The following is an 18,762-nucleotide window of genomic DNA, read 5'->3' on the forward strand; positions in this document are numbered from 1 at the left end:
TTCCTGGTAAATATCTGTTTACCCATGCTTAAAGCAGGAACAGCCTCTTATGTGCTATCCTGATTTTTTTTTTCCTCTTGTTGTATAATAAATACATAATCTTATGGCTCTCCATTAGTCATTTCCAGGATAAAATATTATCGTGTCACCAAAGAGAAAAAATAAAATTCAACCTTTAAGCTCCTCATGGCAGTGAGAGGTGCAGAATATCCTGTGGAGGAATAAAAAGAAGAGGCTTGCAAAGAGCCACTGGGCTAGTGCTGTACCCTCTCCCACTGAAGTGCCTCTGCTTTGACTCAGATATTTCCTGGCTCTTCACATGCTGATCCTTATTCTTGCTGTATAAAAAATAATCCTTTTATCACCTGCCCCTGCACAAACTCTCAGCCTCCCCCTCTCCTATTCCCTCCTGTGCTGGTTCTCCAGCTCCCCCGGACACTTCACTGACTCCTGTTCAGCCACTCTTCACCCCACAGTCATGACTGTGGCTAAAATCTACGATTTTTTAATCCTGTTTCTAGCTCTTGCAAGAGTTGCATTAGCTTGCCCTACTTTTCTTCTTCGGAAAAATCTTTGAGGAGATATTACTGAGTGTTCAGCACCAGTGCTAAGTGCAAATGAATATGCTTTACAAGCTAAATCTAGGCTGTCCTGGTGCTTTTAAGGGACGCAGGGCTCTGTGTTATCCAGCTCCCGAGGGAAAAGCACCGATGAGACAGTAGTTGTGATGCCTTAGGATTTTAGCTTTTATATTTTCCATGTATTTGTAGTCCTGCAATTCTTTAGTGTCTTCCTCTAAACTCCATACAGAGTGTTAGCTGCCGTTCTCCCAGTCTGGTCAGACAGAACAATTCCCCTCCAGGCCTGGGAATCCAGGACACCTCACTGTCTCAGGCCCTGGCAAATGCAAACAAAAGTGAGTTGGAGGGAGAAAATTTGGGGTAAATGACTTCATTACCTGAAGCTGTAATTGGAGGATTAACCCCCAATATACAAATGGACCAAACTTACAAAAGTGTGAAAACCTGTGACCCATGGTCTATTTTTTTGGGTGTAGCCCCTGGGGGGGAGGGCTTTGTCTGCCCAAAATGCACCTGAAGGCCCTTCAATAAATAGACATGGTTTTTATTCCCTTAATTTTGCCTGGCCTCTGTTTTTAGGCAGTCCCAACAAGGCATCAGTTGGGAGAAGAATGGAATAGGATTGTGATGCTGTTGCTTCGACCTACGAGGTTTGTGCACCTCAGTGAATAACTTTTGTATATTTAACATTTTTTTTAAAAGGAACACGGCTAGAAGATGATATATATATCTCTTAGATCAGCGTGCCATGCTTTTTGGCCCGTATTCATGAGTAACGGAGAGAAATGGGAGTTACTGACCGGTCAGACGAGGTGGGCTCGGTGATCTGGCGCTGCATCCGCACATTGGGCACGCAGTTCTCCTTGGTCCCCGCCTGGGTGTCCAGCGGGAGGTCAGGGGAGGTGTGGCTGATCTTCATGGAGGCCTCGGGGTAGGCAGCGGGCTGCCCCAGGTAATCCTCGCTGTAGTCGCGGTCATTGGCGTCCGCGTCCGCGTAGTGCAGCGGCTCCTGCTTGCTGTCCTTGTTCCCGAAGGGCAAGCCCCGCTCCCGCCACGGGATCCAGCACAGCTTCCAGGACACGAACAGGGACACACCAAACAGGGCCAGGCCACAGGCAGTGACAACCAGGGACAGCAAGCTGATGGAGATATCTGCAAAGGAGAGAAGCGCGTCCGTGTCACGCCTCGGCACTCGATGGAGCTCGGCATCTCCGGAGCGCCGGTGCGCGAGGCAAACGCCTCTGGATTCCAAATTAAATTCTGCTCCCTGCAACAGCCATAAAATACAAACTTATTAAAAGTTCAAGTTTCTTTCCCCACCAAGGGAAAATAAATAATTTGGAATTCAGCATAAGACTTGGGCCTAGCGTATAATTTCCCTCCAAAAGCGGGGTGGGATGAAAGGTGAAAATGTGAAAAGGGTACTTCTAAATTTGAAAAGAGCTCTTCTAAATGTGAAAAGGCTTGTTCACTTGCTCACTCAACTTCCAATTGATGACAGAGCCGTGCCTGCAGCACATTTTGTCTTTTTTTTCACTTTTTCATTTCATTTTAGTGCAGTTTCCTCCACCTGTTTTACCAGTTCTTACTAGCTTCTCTTCCAGAGCCTGTATTAGGCTCAAACACCATGAAAATATGCAGACAAGCACCTCTGTGACATGATTTTTTTAGATATTTCACTGATGTATCTTGGTTTGTTATTTTAATTCCATTCCATCTAACTTTAGACTCATTTCTATCTTTGTAAATTATTTTTGACTGTCAATGCATGGCTTGCTCTTCGAAATTTAATTAGGATACAAATATCTCTTCAAAACTGAGTTTTTTCTGGTTTTTTTTAGCTCCAAAGTCTCTTCCTTTTCTTTTTCCAAATTTCTGGTATAAAAAGGAACGTGGAGATGAGTTTTCTGTTGCTTTTCCCCACATTTCCAGCATTATCCTACTCCATCAACACAAATAAGTTACAACTGGGAGTGGGTTTTGCTCTGTTTTGCTTTAAATTGCACGTTAGGAAAATGACTCAGTGGAACAGCTGTTTTTGTGGTTACAGTGTTTTTGAAATGAATCTCTCTGTGGATTACACAACACATCATGCCTTAAACACAATTAGTGAGGATTCTATTTTACTGCCTTAAATTATAAACACAAGCTGATCAAAGCAATTTTTCACACTGTGTGTAGGTTCAGAGTGTCAGGCTGCATCTCTCTAAGCAAACAGCTAGCCTGAATTCTCAAAGGATGGCAGAAGGTTGAGATGTACTGCTTCTACAAAGACAATTATTTAAGAATGACAATTCAGATGAAACAGCCCCAGTCCATCCCAAAATAAAAAAAAAAAACACATTTTTCTTAAAAAAGTGGTAAAGTCAATACCTTCTGCCCCTGCTGTGAGTCTCATTCTCACCAGCCAGACAGATTAAATTTCCACAGTGGGGGGAGTGACACTGCAATCCATTTCACACAGGAGCTGTCCACTTTATTTTGCATGCTGCAAACCAATTTCAAACAATTTTAGCCAGCATGGCCCTTTCTGTCCTTCTCCGAGTCATATGAAGACAAAGCTCATTAACAGTGGGGACAGCACAGCAGCTGCTTGGAATTACAGCAAAGAGTTTTTTAGAGCTGAAATTAATTAAAGAAATTCCTCCCATGCATAAAAGGGAATTTGGGAGAGAGCAGAATGGTAGCTCTTGATAATTTTTGAATATTTATTGGTAAACAAATCTGGCAGTGGAGGCAGAGCACAACCTCTTTTTGATTAAAAAGCTGAGGATCAAGGATGCAGAAGTGAAAGAAGGCCTTTAGAATAAAGCAATTTGTCTTGCATTCCCTGGAGAAGAAGCAAGAAATACATCAGAGGTCTGAAAAAAGGCCATTTCTTTCAAAAAACTGATTCAAGTAAATGGCCAAACACTGAAAGAAATGGGAAATCTGGAAGCAGCCAGAAGATTACAAGGTGAGAACAGAAGACTGCCCAACGATAAGGGCTTGTGAATATGAAGGTGAGGAACAATTTGAAAAGCAGACCTGCAGTCCCCTAGCCTACTTTGAAGATGAGAGGAAGTTTTCTAGAGAACAGACACCGTGAGAAAAAACACATGAGGGCAACATGAACTGTTTTTCAGCTGGAGAGTTTGGGGGGCTTTAATGACATATGTAACATCATTATCTCACAGCTTGCTGCAGAGAAGCTGGGCAGTAAACAGTGCAGGTCACAGCATGAGAGGGGAGTGTTTATCCATCAGCTCAGTTTCATTTCTTCCTGACTCCTTTGTGTCAGGGAGAAGGTTTTGTATGAAAATTTTGTTCCTGTGGGTGGAAAAGGAGCCATCATAAGTATCTGTCTTGCTTCTGTGAAAGACAGTAGACTAAAGGGTAGTGCTCTAAGCTTTTCCCTTCCATCAGACAGTAATTTTCACATCCTGCATGCCTGGCTGGCAATTTTCAACGACGGTGCAGATCCATTGTGAATATCTGAGGTGAGCACAGTCCCACGTGAAGAGATTTTTGGCTGCTTTTCCATTAGCCACTTGTACTGTTACACACTGTATTTTCTGTACAATTTTTACTCCATCTTTCCAGATGTCTCAGTTTTTCTAAGCCTGTTTATCTGTATTCTCCTGTGGTAGCAGTACTCATCTGATGCCAGTGATTTCCTCTGCTTTGTAATGAGAGCAGGGTAAGTCTTTACTTTTTTGTCCTCACAGAAATGAGATCTGCAGCACAGAAACTGTTCCTCAGAAATCCAGCTGCTTCTAAATTCCCTGTGTGAATGCCATGACACCAGCCAAGCATCTTGCTATGAACCCAAGTCAAAATTTCCCAATTCTACCTTTGTCATCATGGCTGCACTGAGAGCTGAGCCCCCAAATCCCAGCATGTCAGAATATTTGGATTATAGCACATTGATTTTGGCATGCTGATGCTGGACAATGTGTTCCCCACTAGCAAAGGAGGCCTTTGGACAGAAAACAAGAGGAAAGACATTCAGGGTGGCCCCAGATTAAACATTCTTGAGGCTTGGTAGCTGCCTCTAATTCTTTGTCTACTGAGACCATGATAGCATTGTTAGAGGACTCAGGGAGGCACTGCCATTCCTTCCATGCAGCGCCAACAACCAGGAATTCAGCTCTGGTTTCCAGAAGAACACAGGCTTTCTGAATATCTTGCTCATGGCATTGTCTTACAGATATTCTGATGAAATAATCAGTTTTCCACCCAATTTCCATGTCTCAATCCCTTTCACTCTACTATGCTTATCAAAATAATTTTTTCTGGTGTTTTGGGTTTTTTTTGTTTGATTTTTTTTTGTTGTTCTGGTGGGGGGGTTTTATTTGTTGGTTTTTTTGGTTGGTAGCAATCACAAGGTTAAAAATGATATGAAAATAACAAGTGAAATGGAGTTTCCTACCTGTGGATCACAGGTTTTGTTAGCATAGACTGGAGAGATGAACATGGCCTTTCTGTCTGTGACAGGTCTTATTACAATCAGTGATATAAAAAAAACCCTCAGTCCTTTTATCAAAAAGACTCAGTTTGGTCATTGCTGAATTTGGAATCTTTTTACATTTTTTTACTTCCATTTTAAAGTAGATCTGTTACACAGAAAAGAAAAATCCCACTTTTTATGTCAAGAGACTGTATGATAGGAATATAAATTATCTTGTCTTTGGATTCTCCTATTAAAGAGAATCACAGAACCTTTGGGGAAGGGACTTTTCAGATAATTTAGTTCAACCCTCTGCCCAAACAATGTCACCTCACACAGAATATACCCATGAAATGAAATTTGTCCAAGGATGGAAACCTCCCCAACCTCTGTGGGCAACCAATTGCAATGTTTGAGAACCACCAAGCAGGTTAAGAGCATAATGTTACTTTGGTAGGGATAAAATACCAAGTGGGTAGCACTTTTTAGATCACAATAACCAAAATTCCAGTAACACTGTAAGATGTAACTGCACTTTGTAGATTAGCTAGTAAAAAAGGAAAGAAAATTATGCTTCTATTTACATTTCAAATTATTTTAGTATGGATCCACTGAACAAAAACTTTTATACTGACTTTGAATAAAATCATAGATTGTTTTAGAAGAATTTGAATTGTCTTGTACTTTTACATACATGTTGCATGAGAGCTGTTCAGTATGGGGGGCTGTAAGACCACAAATGTATAATGATTCCATTCAAATACCGACAGTACCACATTGCAGCTGATTTGTTTTTTCTGGAATAAATGGTTGTGCTTTATCCTCTGAAACCCTGATGCTGAAAAGTCTCACCAAAAAATTAGACAGAAAAAATAACAGAAATGCGGTGGTTTTGTCTTTTCACATCTGAAACAAGAAGTACCTTTTTTTTTTTCCTTCTTGAACTTACAAAGTTATCATTTGGATTGCTAAATTTTATACAAAATAAAATATCTAAATTAGCCAACAATGGTCAATAGCTAACACAGATCAATTTATGTGTCTAGACATGCAACTAAAGTTATGGAGTCAAAAAGCACAAATTATAACCTTTGGATTCATCTGACTCCAAAAGATTCGAGTAAGACCCAACATATGATAAAAAAGAAATAACTGAACTGTGAATTTCTCATCATCCAGGCACAGAGAAGGAACTGCTGACCAAAAATGTAATTATTTAGACAATCAAGTTGATGGTTGCCTGGATGTGCCTGGTGTTCTACCAATGAACTCCCCTCCTGACAAACTGGCTGTCATTTGGTTTAACTTGAGGCTTAATGAGTTTTACTAGAAATCCTAAGTGAGAGAGTTCTTTCACACATTTTTATCTTGTAAAACAAGCTTTCTTCTCTGTGCTGATTTACTCTCCTGTTCTTATTAAAATGACTATTCCAATATTCCAGCATTACTGTAATACACAGTGGAGCTGTTGGGTGAAGTTTGGCTAACAAGTGGTGAAACAAATCTCAGCAATTCAACATCTTGCAATACAGATATTTTTAGTCCACAAGAAACAATCTTTCCCTATTTATACCAAACAAATTTCAAATAAAAAAATAAAGTTAATTTTTTTTCCTGAATAATCTTATTACTAGACTATAGGATACATTGGGACAGACCAATCTTTGTGAATATGGTTCTGTCCAAATTCAGCTGAAATTTCATGCTGTCATTTCCTGAGGGGGGGAAAAAAAATCCTCCTTTCATTACTTTTTTGTTGTTTGGGGGGTAGATTTTAAGGAATATATTTATACTATAAATATATTTTTATATTGTATAAATATATATATTATATTATATTATATTATATTATATTATATTATATTATATTATATTATATTATATTATATTATATTTTAAGGAATATATTTAGAAGTTTCTTAAAAAACAATGAAAACATTCAGTGCCTACTGCTTAAATCCTAGCTGTGCTTTGACAATCTAAATTGTTTTTCCTTTGTGCAAATACATCCAAGGAGGGTTAGCAGCCTTAATTCAGCTCAGTAGTTGCACTGCAGGAGCAACTGGAGTATTTTTTTAAACCTAGAGGTCTAAGAGCCAAAGTTTTCCAGAGAGAAAGTGTAGGATCAAGTACCTGAAGCAGCTTTATCCTGGTATTGCCCTGTAGTTTCCTCTGTGCTTCACAAGTTTTCCTTAATTAACATAACTGGAACTTGTTCAGGATGGAAGGAGTCCCTTGGCAAAGACTCCTGGGACAGAGGAATAGTTCTCAGCTAATGTATTCTTCTCTGAAATGCTGTTAATTATCCTTAATACCGTGTTTAGAAACCTTCAGTGCAATTCTTTAAAGGAAGGCCAAGAAAAAGGCCAAGAAAACCAAGGGAATGAATCTGAAATTCTATTAATTTTATAATACATGCATGCTCCAACTGCATCTCACCCTGAAATCTGTGTGTGTGGATCAACAAAACCGGCCTAAATGAGATCAGTGTCAGGGCTTCACATGGTAGGAACATTCTCCATGCCCTGAAAATGTATTTGAAGCTGGGTCTCACTGGTATTTGAGGCTGTTATTAGCTTTTAGTGATTTTTTTTTATTCCCTGGTTGTCTGTTCTACATCTTCTAGGTAGGCTTTAGGGTATGGAAAGCTCTTGTGTTGGTTAAGATACTGTTCTAATCCTCTGAGTGGCTTGCATGTCTTTTTATTCCTGAAAAGTGTTACAAATTCCAGTTTGCCAGTGTGTGCTTTCACTTCATGGGCTTTGCTTCGGTTACAAATTTGTTTCATGTCTTTTTCAGATATTGCTTAACGTTAACTAAATCTTATAAATGTAATCCTACGACTTCACCGAGGTATTTGTCAATTAGTTTAAATCTGCACAAATTTCACAGCACGATTTCAACATGAAATCAGAATTACTAAATAGAAAAAATACAGAATTACTTATAAAATACAATAACAAGTGCAAAAGCAGTAAGAGATTTGTGTGTGCAGAGTATTTTTGTGACACAACTCAAAACTGACATAAGATTGACATCATAGTTTATTGATAAGATCACTAAACTAAAGCTTTAAGCAAAAAAAAAAAAAAACCTCAAACCAACAAACCCTGAAGGAAATCATTCATGGACATTAAATAACGAGAAAAATGTACTCAAAATATAGTAAATTACACCTTTCTTTTGTTTTGCAAAAAGAAAAGTTTAGCTTATCAAGAAGGAAAGTTATGTAAGCAGAATGTCTTGTTTGCAATTCAGGTAAGGTCACTTCGTACTTTGCTGATTCATTACAGTAAAAATTGTATGTGAACTTGTTCTAAGAAGAATTTATTACTGTTTGTACACCAGCTCTCTAATATATTTAGTCTGCATTAATGTGAATTTCTTTGACAACTTAGCTGACACATAATATTGTGCTACAGTTTGTAAGTGACAAGAAAGCCTTTACTAATCAGACAGCTGGCTGGATGAGCAGTGATTTTTATAGACAGACTTGAGAGGAGTCGTATGTCCAAGGGCTTGCATCTTTCCCTGCCAACCTGCAGCAGTATCTACTGACAAAAAATGATGTTTTCCTCTGGTGGAAACTGAAGCTTCTGCTCCACAAGTGACACAGACACAATGTGCAATAGAAAAAAAAAAAGGATTTTTCATATCTGCATAATCAGAATTGCAAAAAGATTTTTCCAGGTTCTTGTGCCTCATTCTTGGTTCTTTTTGCTTATTAATGAATTCTTTTTCCATGCACACTTCACACAAGTGATAAAATGTGCAAAATTATATATATATGTATACCTCTGGTTTCCTAACACCGAGTGTAAAATATTACACACTGGGAAAAAGAAAAAAAAAAATAAATCCATAAATGAAAATATAACAGAAGAGAGGACAGCAGCTGTAAAGATACCAAGCCAGACTTTCAAGCACTCTGTGTATGGAGAGGGCTTTAATGGCTCTATTTTACCCTGTTAGGCAGAATCATGGAGAGTGATACATTTACAGGACAGGAAAGGTAGCTGGAGCAAAGGAACATGAAATCTTCTAAAAGCCATTTGGCATTTGAGGCATGCTTGTGTCTTGTTAGCTAAAAGGGAAAGCTGCTGATGTTACACCTGGAAAAGAAATTCTGGGGTTAGACACTCACACTGCAAATTCCTGTGAGGTCCTTCACAGCGAGCAGTCATGTTTTGTAGGAGTAAAGTGACTTTTTCTGCTTCTTCTTTGCGTGTGTTAAATCACAGAATCAGATTATTTATTCCAAGAAAACAATTAACATGATAGACTTTCCTTTTTCTTGCAGGATCCTTCGCTGTGAGCGGAGCTGTTAATTAATGTTCTGCAAGTGTTTATCCTGGCTTTTTATTTTATTTTTTTTTTTATTATGCAAAATAGGAGTTCATGCAGTAATTGAAGAATTTAACTTCTCATCTAGTCATACAAAATGACTAGTCACTTTTGGCAAATACTGTGTATGCTCCCTCATTAGCAGAATGAAAGGTTTTAAGAGCAAAACGAATGATGGAGAATGAATAAAGAATAACATAGGAGAAATTTTCGAGTAGAAGTTTCTCTGGACAAATTGCGTGTGTTAAAAATTATGAAACCGTCAAGACTTGTGAATATTTTAATGACTAAGCCATCCAAGCACACATTACTCTTGAATATTATGACCCTGTGAATAATAATGAGGAGAAATTGCCACTTATTTCTGCAGTATAGAGCCTGCAGCAGGAAGTCCCCAGGTTATGGAAGAGCAAACAGCTTTTTTGAACCACACCAATAAGCTCCAACTTCCATTATAGTCTTTGAAAGCCCAGTAAGTTGCAATAATAGTAAAGTGTTTTAGAGTACTAAAGGAAATGACACAGCAGCATTTCATTTCCCATTTGTATAAAACTGTACAATAATATTCTACCAAAGTGCTCAAAACAACAGCTAGAGAGATCATAAAATCATAAGATGGATTGGGTTGGGAGAAACCTTAAAGATCATCTCATTCCAACCCCTCTGCCAGGGGCAGGGACACCAAAATCTGTGAAATTAAATGAATATGAAGGACTGGGAGATGTGGACAGAGCACTAAAGAGGGTGAAGGGCTGTTGGAGCTTCAGCAGAATTTAAGTTTCACACTAATTCCTAAATACAGACACACAAATCTAGAATGGGATGAATATGATTAAAAGATACTTTCACAGAGACTGACAAATGGTTAATAGGATTTGTGTTGCTCATATAGTTCTAGTCAAAATCTGTATTTTTCTTTCAAACTTCCAATCTTTTTCCCCACTAGAAGCATTGAATTTCACATACCAGTGGTCTCCCATTCTCTATAATCTTATTAAATCTAGTGGAAACCCTTAGCCTTTCTGATTTTGAATAACCTAACCAAAAATATTTATTTTTGAACCTTTCATAATTTGTTTGGGTATTTTGGTTCTGTTTTCTTTTTTTAAAATAATTATGTAAGAAATAAAAAGACAGTATTACTTTTCTGGACAATTTACACAGAGTAGAAGTGGAAGCTTCTTTTTAAAGTCTGATTGCTTGCAATGGAAACGAGGTCAATTATTTAATTAGCTTCCTTTTCAGAATCAACTACTCCAAGTCTACATTATGGGAGTTTGGCAATTCACAGTGGTTCAATATTTACAATACTTGATTTACATTTAAGGAAGAGCCAAAAGTATTAGGGTGTGATGGAAGCCTTACTGGCAGGGATATTTACTACAAGGAAAGACAATGAATTAATAATTTACCATCAAGCCATGTCTACTATGAATTCACTGTTAGGAAAAAAAATATGGAATATTTTTTTTTTCCCCATTCATACTCCCTTACTAGACAGCAAAAAAATCCAAACAACTTAAGACTTTCAGACTTAGAAGTGGGTAATTCTGGAAGTCATAAAATAATAGAATCATTTGGTTTGGAAAAGATCCTTAAGATCAAGTCCAAATGTCTTGTCTGTCGACAGCACTGTCTAAGAGAAAACTGTAGAACAGATATGAAAACAGAGAAAATCATGAGAAATCTAAAGTGAAACATCTTAGGAATGTTAGCAGCTAAAGAACAGAAGCTAAAGAACAGAAATGAGAAACAGATTTGATAAAATTATCATTCAGACTGCTCTTCTGTTTTTTCATTCCTAGACATAGATTATTTTAAAGCTGAGATGGTCTTGGAAGCCTTCCTAATTTTGGCAAATCTGAATATGGAAAATAACTTCAACTTGCTTGTTTTTGCTAAGCATATACTAAAGAATGTATGCTTTGGGTAAGATTTGAATCTATCTGGATTTCTGTTTTCTTGGGTTTAATTGAACAGCCATGCAAGACATTTTATTAAAAGAAATCTGTAGAAAGAACAAGTAGCAACAGCTCTTAAGAACTGAGCAATTTCTTATGAACTGAAATCATTTCATGTTGTACTTAATCATGAATGTAAAATTGAAACTGGAAAGCTCGAGGGGTTTTTCTCCTTGTATTTTTTTCACTCCACAGTGGGCAGGAGGCATCCAAATGTGCAGCTTTCTCAGGGAGCAGCAAACTGAAGGAACTGTGGTTCACTGAGGGATGAATTCAGGGCTTTACTCTCCACAGCTGCTGATTTAAGCACTTTGATTGAGCTATGACAGATTAAAAAGAGGACAAAAAAACAAAATCAAGATCTGGGCCATGCACTTCAGCATCAGTGAAGCAACTGTGGGGTTGCTGCTCTCCAATAAATGTCAAAGTTCACGGATGGGATGCGAAACTTCTGTCAGTGACTCAGGAAGATTAATGTATTAATGTGCCCTTAAATTCCCTGAGTCAAACTGGCACCTGCACCTGGAGAAACGTGGTCCTGCCACAGAGCCAAAGGGGCAGGCTCAACAAATCATCCACTGTGAAAAGGTCAGGAGCTCTGAGAACCTCCTGCATTCCTGAGGAAAGGAAATCTTTAGGAGGAGACAGGTGGGGGACAAGGGACAAAGATGAACGTTGATACAACGCTATGTGCTGCCAAATTCCACATTTGCAGATCTCTCCTCTTAACAACATCCAGAGCTTTGTACCCACAGAATAATAAAACAGAAATGCCACAGAACAGCGTCAATAACCAGTTCTTTAAGGACAGAAATTCTGGCAACCATCAAGATTAAGATATTTCAGCATCTCTGAAAAACAGCCTATTTTTGCCCTTCTGCCTCTATGGTAAACCAGACGTTTTCCAACAAATGCAGTCCTGCAGAATGGCCTGCTGTCTTAGAAGTTAATTTTCTTTTCATTCATCTTGACATAAAGGTCAAGATAGTAATGCTTCAGCATTTCAGGGTTTTAAGGCTGATAGTAACTTCACCAAACGCATTAGCCTTGCATCTGTCTGGAGGTTTCAAAAGCTGCAAGGGGCATCGTGGTGGATTTTGTACCTAAGAAAAGCAGGAAGTGTTTTTATTTTAGATATTTAAGATCACTGTGAGCCACAACTCAAGAAACTTGTGAACACCAGAGACTAAGGCCAGAGAAAGATTCAGAGGCTCCCATGCTCATACAAAATGTCATTTATAGCAATGGCTGCATCTTGAACCTTATTTAAGAGTACTAACCACTTTAAAGAAGTGTGTTTATTCAATGCATTTAAAAATATCCAGCAATTAGAATACGAATGGTTAATATTTTAAAACTGCCCTGAAGATTTTAATCTATTTCCCTCTATGCCAATGAACAGAACACTTCACACACTCCATTTTTCCAATGCTGCAGATGGATCCACACCCATTTCCACTGGTTTGTGTGTTCAGAGGTTTCTCCTTTGCCTCCTGTTCCTCTCCCTCTCTCCGTCCCTCCCCTCTGACATACACACTCACCCATGACCACCCCAAGCCTAAGTTACATCAGCATGGGTGGAAAGATAAAATTCTGATGTATCAAACACATATAAAATGACCACTGACATAAGCTTAACAAATGACATTGCCTGTAGGGCTTTGGTGGTCTAAAAATTGACTAATGATGAGCAGGACAGATCTATATGGCTGGAGCCACAGCTGCTCGCTCAGTTTTGATCGAGCTCTAAGGAGCTGTGTGGGAAAGCCAAACGCAAACTTCCCTCCTTGACCTTACAGGTGCTGAGCCACCATCCCTGGAGATGTTTAAAAGGTGTTTTAAAGAGCAATTTGCAGGCTATTTTTTTTCAGTCTTTATTTAAGTTCAGTGACCTCTGCTATGTATCTGAGACATAAGTGACAGCTTTCTGTCCTTATTTAAATAATCAATGAATCTGCCGTTGTTGATGGGGTGAGTAATTTTTATTTTTATTTTTTACTCAAGTTTTACTCATGAAAGCTGCAAGAAAGCAAGAAAATGTGTCTGGACATACACAGTTAAAAGCACTGTGAGTAAATCTCTATCTGAAGAATGTTAATGGAATGTAAACAGTGCAGAAATGTGCTCAGAGACCCTAGTGGATATTTGAAGAATTGTTTGTTTTTCTATTCACAGTACCAAGTAGACTGTAGAACAAAGCTGTTAAATTATCTCAGTGATTAAACAGTTTATCACTAAGTAGCTTTTCCCTCTAAAAATGTCAGAGTTACTTAAATGCCTTTTTAGAAATAGGAGCAGAAACCCAAGACGCGGCACAGTTCTGAAGGAGAGCCTTTGTAAAACGGTTTGAAAAGTTAAAAATGGAACCTGGATCTTCTCACTCCTCACTGTGAGTCCAGAAACTCCCCTGTGCTCCCAGAGAGGCGTGACACAACCGAATGGAAGGGACACAGGGAGTTTGACAAGCATTGCTTAGCACACAAGCAAGGTATTGACCACCAGGCAGGTGGGACAGCTTTTTCAAATAACCCAGTTAAAAAGGAGTTAATTAAATAACTGAGTCCTGAGAAAGCTGTCATCTCTCCAAACACACCTGCTTCCTGGGAGCCGCGGGCACACGGCCAACACGTGAAGGACTGAGAGGATGAACAGATTTTGGAGGAGGAAAGTGACACAGGCAGCTGAAAAGCCACGTCACCAACCCTGCAGAGTGAAAAAAACTCATGCTGAGCATCAATTCTTAGGTTGTAAAACAGAAGAATTTCTTTTTTTTTTCCAGAGTAGATTCCAGGAAGACTGAAATACCATGAATCATAGGATGGTTTGGGTTGGATGGGACCTTAAAATTCATCTGCTTTCCAAACCATCTGCCAAGGGCAGGGACACTTTCCAACAGAGCAGGTTGCTCAGAGCTCTATCCAACCTGGCCTGGGACACTTCCAGAGATGAGTCACCCACAACCTCTCTGGGCCTCACCACCCTCACAGAAAAGAAATTTTTCCTAATATCTCATCTAAACCTACTCTCCTTCAGTGTGAAGTCATTTCCCCTTGTCCTGTCACCACAAAGAGCCTCTCCCTCCTTCCTTTGGGCTCCCTTCAGGTGCTGGAAGGCCACAATTAGGTCACCTCCTCTTTTTGGGCTGAACAAACTCCATTTTCTCAGCTTTTCCTTGTAGGAGAGATGCTCCATCTCTCTAATCATCTTCTTGGCCTTTCTCTGTCCTTCCTGTGCAACCACAACTTTCCAAATCAATTACAATCAACACCTGCAATAAAAAAACTGAAATAGAGGTTTTGATAAATGCAGCAATTCCGGAAAATCTAAGCAGAAAATCTGAGGGATGGTATTTCTGTATGTGTATATATATATATATATATAAATCTTAAATGATTCCTACAGTGAAGATTTATGGTTGTCTTCCATGCCCCAAGTGATGCACCCCATTTTCTTGTGGAATATGCAACTGTAATGGCACATGCAATTGCTATCAAAGTTAATAGCCTCTTTCAAGTTGGAATTCTGCAGATTTCAATCTTGCTGCGCTTTCTTCTGAAGCAAACTCTGCAGCGTTTCTTTCATAATCTTTCATTATCAAAAGACCATTTTACATATTACATAAGAACCTTAATCTGATAATTAATTGAATGGAGAATAGCAAAATAATTAACTGGATTAAAAGTCAGATCTAAACTAGTTTGAATATCCTGGAAATCAGTCCATGGTACTTAGGCTTGTTTTTTAATTTGCAAGAGTTAAAAAAGGAAATTAAAAATTCCTCTTTTCATCCAGCATTCTGATAGAAGATATTTTTAACGTTTTAGACGTACAATTATTGCCACTATTTGTCACAGCCAGACTGTTGGAGATATTTTGTGCTTGCAGCAAGTAGAATCTACACTCTCTACTAGAAAATGTATTCTACTGAATTTGCATTCCCTTTAATTAAGTTAATTTAGCTCGATCTGTATCTTACCTCCTGAAATTATTTTCTCCAGAAAAAAATCAGAACAGCTAGTTTCTTAACGTGAAGAACAGAAGAGTATCCTCTGCTTTAGCAAGGACAGCAAGGAACTTTCTGATTTTGGTCCTCCTTGAACAATCCATGAAAAGAGCAGGTGCTCCCATTCTAAACTTGAGAACTGGACCTGTCCTCCAGCATCCAGCCCCTGGATGACAGCAGGAGACAATGCAGCTCTTCATTCCTGGGAAAGAAGATTTTGCACATTCCCGTTGCTGATCTGTGAGAAGGGCTTCACCCTTTTTTTTTTTTTTTTTGTTTTTTTTCTGTCCTAGACTGTTTCTTGGCAAAGCTCTTTGTTTTATTGAGGTTTCTAGACAGTCCATGCTAATTCTGGAGCCTTGGCTGTTTAAATAGAAAATACTGCCAGGATAAACTGGCAGAGGAATTCATGTGAGCCATTCAGTGCTGCTTCCACCTTGTGACCTAAAGGATGTGGAGCAAATACGCTCCTTTAAAGAATTCCTGTCCAGTTCCACATGCAGAAGGAATTGCTCTGTCCTGCAGACAGCACAAGAACTTGTTAACTTCGGTCTGTAACCACCCAGGTGGGAATCCAGCTCCTCTTGCTGTGTCCCACAAGCTGGAAATGGAGATTGACTCGTGCCTTTATGCACAAGAGAGTGTCCCTGCAGTCAGGGGGATCTCAAGTACAGGAGGGCCATGAGTTTGGAACATGAACAATGTTAAAGGCTCTGTAGTTTTCTGCTCTGAAGGAAAGTCCCACGCCACAGAGGTGCCCTTAGTTTGAGTTGTGTTTTTGTAAGCAATTAACTCACCATTTTTGAGTACCAAACAGCAAACCAGCAATGTGCTGTGTGCTTTAGAATAAATACAGTATAGCAATTATGGTTAATTGTATATGAGATTCTCAATGAGACCGGGGATGAAACAAGGGTGACAAGCAATTTACCAGACTGCACTTTCAGTGCCAAAATCAATTACAGCATTCCAAATCCTGTAAACATTAATAGAAAACTATGTGTCATTGTGCATCTTTGACTGATGTCCAGCAGGTGCTGTCTGGTTGTGTTTAGCTGCGGGGAAGATGAAGTAACAACTCCTTTAAAAGACAGTCTACAGCACATATTTATAGAGGGAGAAAAAAAATATCTGCACGTACATATAGCTGCTGCCAGCAGCTCCAGCGTGTTTAGGCCAGCCTCTGGATGCCATTGATAGCATAAATACAGAGCACTAATTAATTTCTAGGCAATGCTAACCAATGCAGAATGAGGCTGAGTATGAGGCTGAATTCATAGCACCGAGCTTATTATCAAACCAACTGAGTTTGGCTCCCCACTGGATGATAGCACCAGGGGATTACAAATCCCTCTGGGGGTTATTCTGCAGCGAAACACCACCACTTATACAGTATCCTACTTCTTCTAAACCAGAATTTCAAATGTGCTAGCTTCACTCAAGCAATAAACAAGGAAGAGAAGATAAACAACCTTACCAGGGAGAGAAATTATGATCAGGGGTTTGGCAGAGTTTTTTCAAGATGAGTTCAATTACAATCAGTGATACGCTTTTCACATGACGCACGCAGCAGACTCTCCAGGTGGATGCACACAAACAAATGGGATGTAGAGAAGGGACCATCAGCCTTGAAACCTTCTTCTTGCAGACACATGGCTGCTCTTCCTTGAGCCTGTTCCAAGGGGAGAACCACTGCTTTCATCATCTCCCTCCCAGAATTACAGGGAGTTCAAGGGAGATGTTGGTGTCAGCCCTTTGGTTCCTAGAAACCAGAGCACCACTGCTGCAGGATGCTGAAGAGAACAGCATGGAAACACTGAGCTTTCACATCTCTCCTACCCCAAGATTTGCTCTCAGATTTGGGGGATTCCTTGACTTTGAAGAACTTTAAAAGTTCTGCTACTTCCAAGGGAAAAGCAAACAGAATGGATGGTAAATTTATAGCCACAGTTTTTTTCATCTTCTGGTCTCTAAAAATAGTAATGGGGCTCTGATTTCTCCAGAGACAGCTACATCCCACTTTTCTTGCTAGCTGGAATACACTGGTGGGATCTGCTAACTTTTCAGCCACTTCAGTGGAATGATTTTAGGATAATTTTTTTTTTTTTGACAACTTGGTACTTTCTTCCTTGTCATCCAACACAGGTGGGATTAGACACTCACCAGTATCTACTTCTTATCCTAGTTAGACATGGCACCTCAAAATAAATAAAGAAAATGAGGTTGAAAGAATATAATCACTTGTCTAATAGCTTGATTGTATTACAAAAAAAAACCATACCTAAAACTGAATTACATGAACATTACTTTAAATTTTTTCTTTAGACTCAGGTACTTGTACACATCCTTTTCTCAGGAAGTCCCTGTGATCCCATGTCCTTAAAATCAAAATGATTCCCACCATTGGGTTGACTCAGGTGATTGCAAGAAAAGAAAGAATAATTTTTCAAATGACTAAATGTGAATGTTAAAAAACCAGAAAACTTTCCACTTGTAAGCATGTGATTACTTTAATTAAGAAAAAAACTGACAGAAAAGAAGAAGAAGAGAAAAGGATCAAGCACTTCCAAGAATTGCATGTTCCAAACTTCCAGACTTGTGAAAGTTGTGCTGTTAGTGGGTTGTTGAGTAAACTCCACCCATTTTAATTTCTCTAGACTTTCAAGCAAGGGTAGTTAATACTATAAGTTTCCTAAACATGAAACACAACATACATTGAGGTATACTGAAATGAATAAAGAAATAAATATCCTTAAGAACAAATAAATAGAGCCAGTAAAAATACACTCTTTAATCCCAAATGTGAGTGGGACACAAAATGGAAATGGGGCACATTAGAAATGTGTCCCTCTCCAAGAAAAATATGTTCTATTCCACATTTCTGCTACAAAAATGTGAAGAGGATTACCACGACCACATTCCTTTCAGTTTCAGTCTCAAATGGTGTCACGCCAAGATGTGCATTTGCAATCCAAGCCAGGCCATGAAAGCAAATGCTCAAAACTCTGAAATCATGCTGAAAATGGGGCAGTAAATGGCAAAATGCTGGGATATGCAAGAGATTACCTAAAGTTACCCTGTTAGAGCTGTTGCTGTGTCAGACACAGGCTGGAGTGAGTGGCATGATTTGAGTCTGAGAATGTAAATCCAAGCTTGCAAAAAAGTATAATGAATAAATTCCATAGCTAAACATGAAAACCTGCACAGAAATGGAAGTTTTGAAATCCTCCTCATGCTTTTATTTAGTCCCATTTTTTAATGTGAATTCCACAAAATCACTGCCTCTCAATTATGGCTTCCTTGCTGATAACAGAGGCACATTTCTATTTGCTAACCCACACAGGAGAAAATGTATTCTGTTTATTATTTATAAGAGTAAAGTGCTGAGAGCCTCCAACAAAGCCCAGGCTGTTATTTTGTGTTTGCTATGAAAATAGAGTGAGC

The 18,762-nt window shown here is 38.9% G+C and overlaps 1 protein-coding gene across 2 annotated transcripts in view; it reads right to left on the reverse strand.

The window, feature by feature from the left end:
• Positions 1-18,762, reverse strand: part of SYT9 (synaptotagmin 9) — a 66,191-nt gene that overhangs the window by 34,554 nt on the left and 12,875 nt on the right. For both annotated transcript variants that reach the window (XM_088058233.1, XM_014260204.2), the window contains exon 2: positions 1,382-1,733. In XM_088058233.1, the coding sequence (XP_087914359.1) occupies positions 1,382-1,733 (352 nt within the window). The remainder of the gene's footprint in view (positions 1-1,381; positions 1,734-18,762) is intronic.

Source organism: Pseudopodoces humilis, chromosome 7 (assembly GCF_049639895.1).
Source record: "Pseudopodoces humilis isolate 2021_Gansu_Grassland_sample_001 chromosome 7, ASM4963989v1, whole genome shotgun sequence".
NCBI lineage: Eukaryota > Metazoa > Chordata > Aves > Passeriformes > Paridae > Pseudopodoces > Pseudopodoces humilis.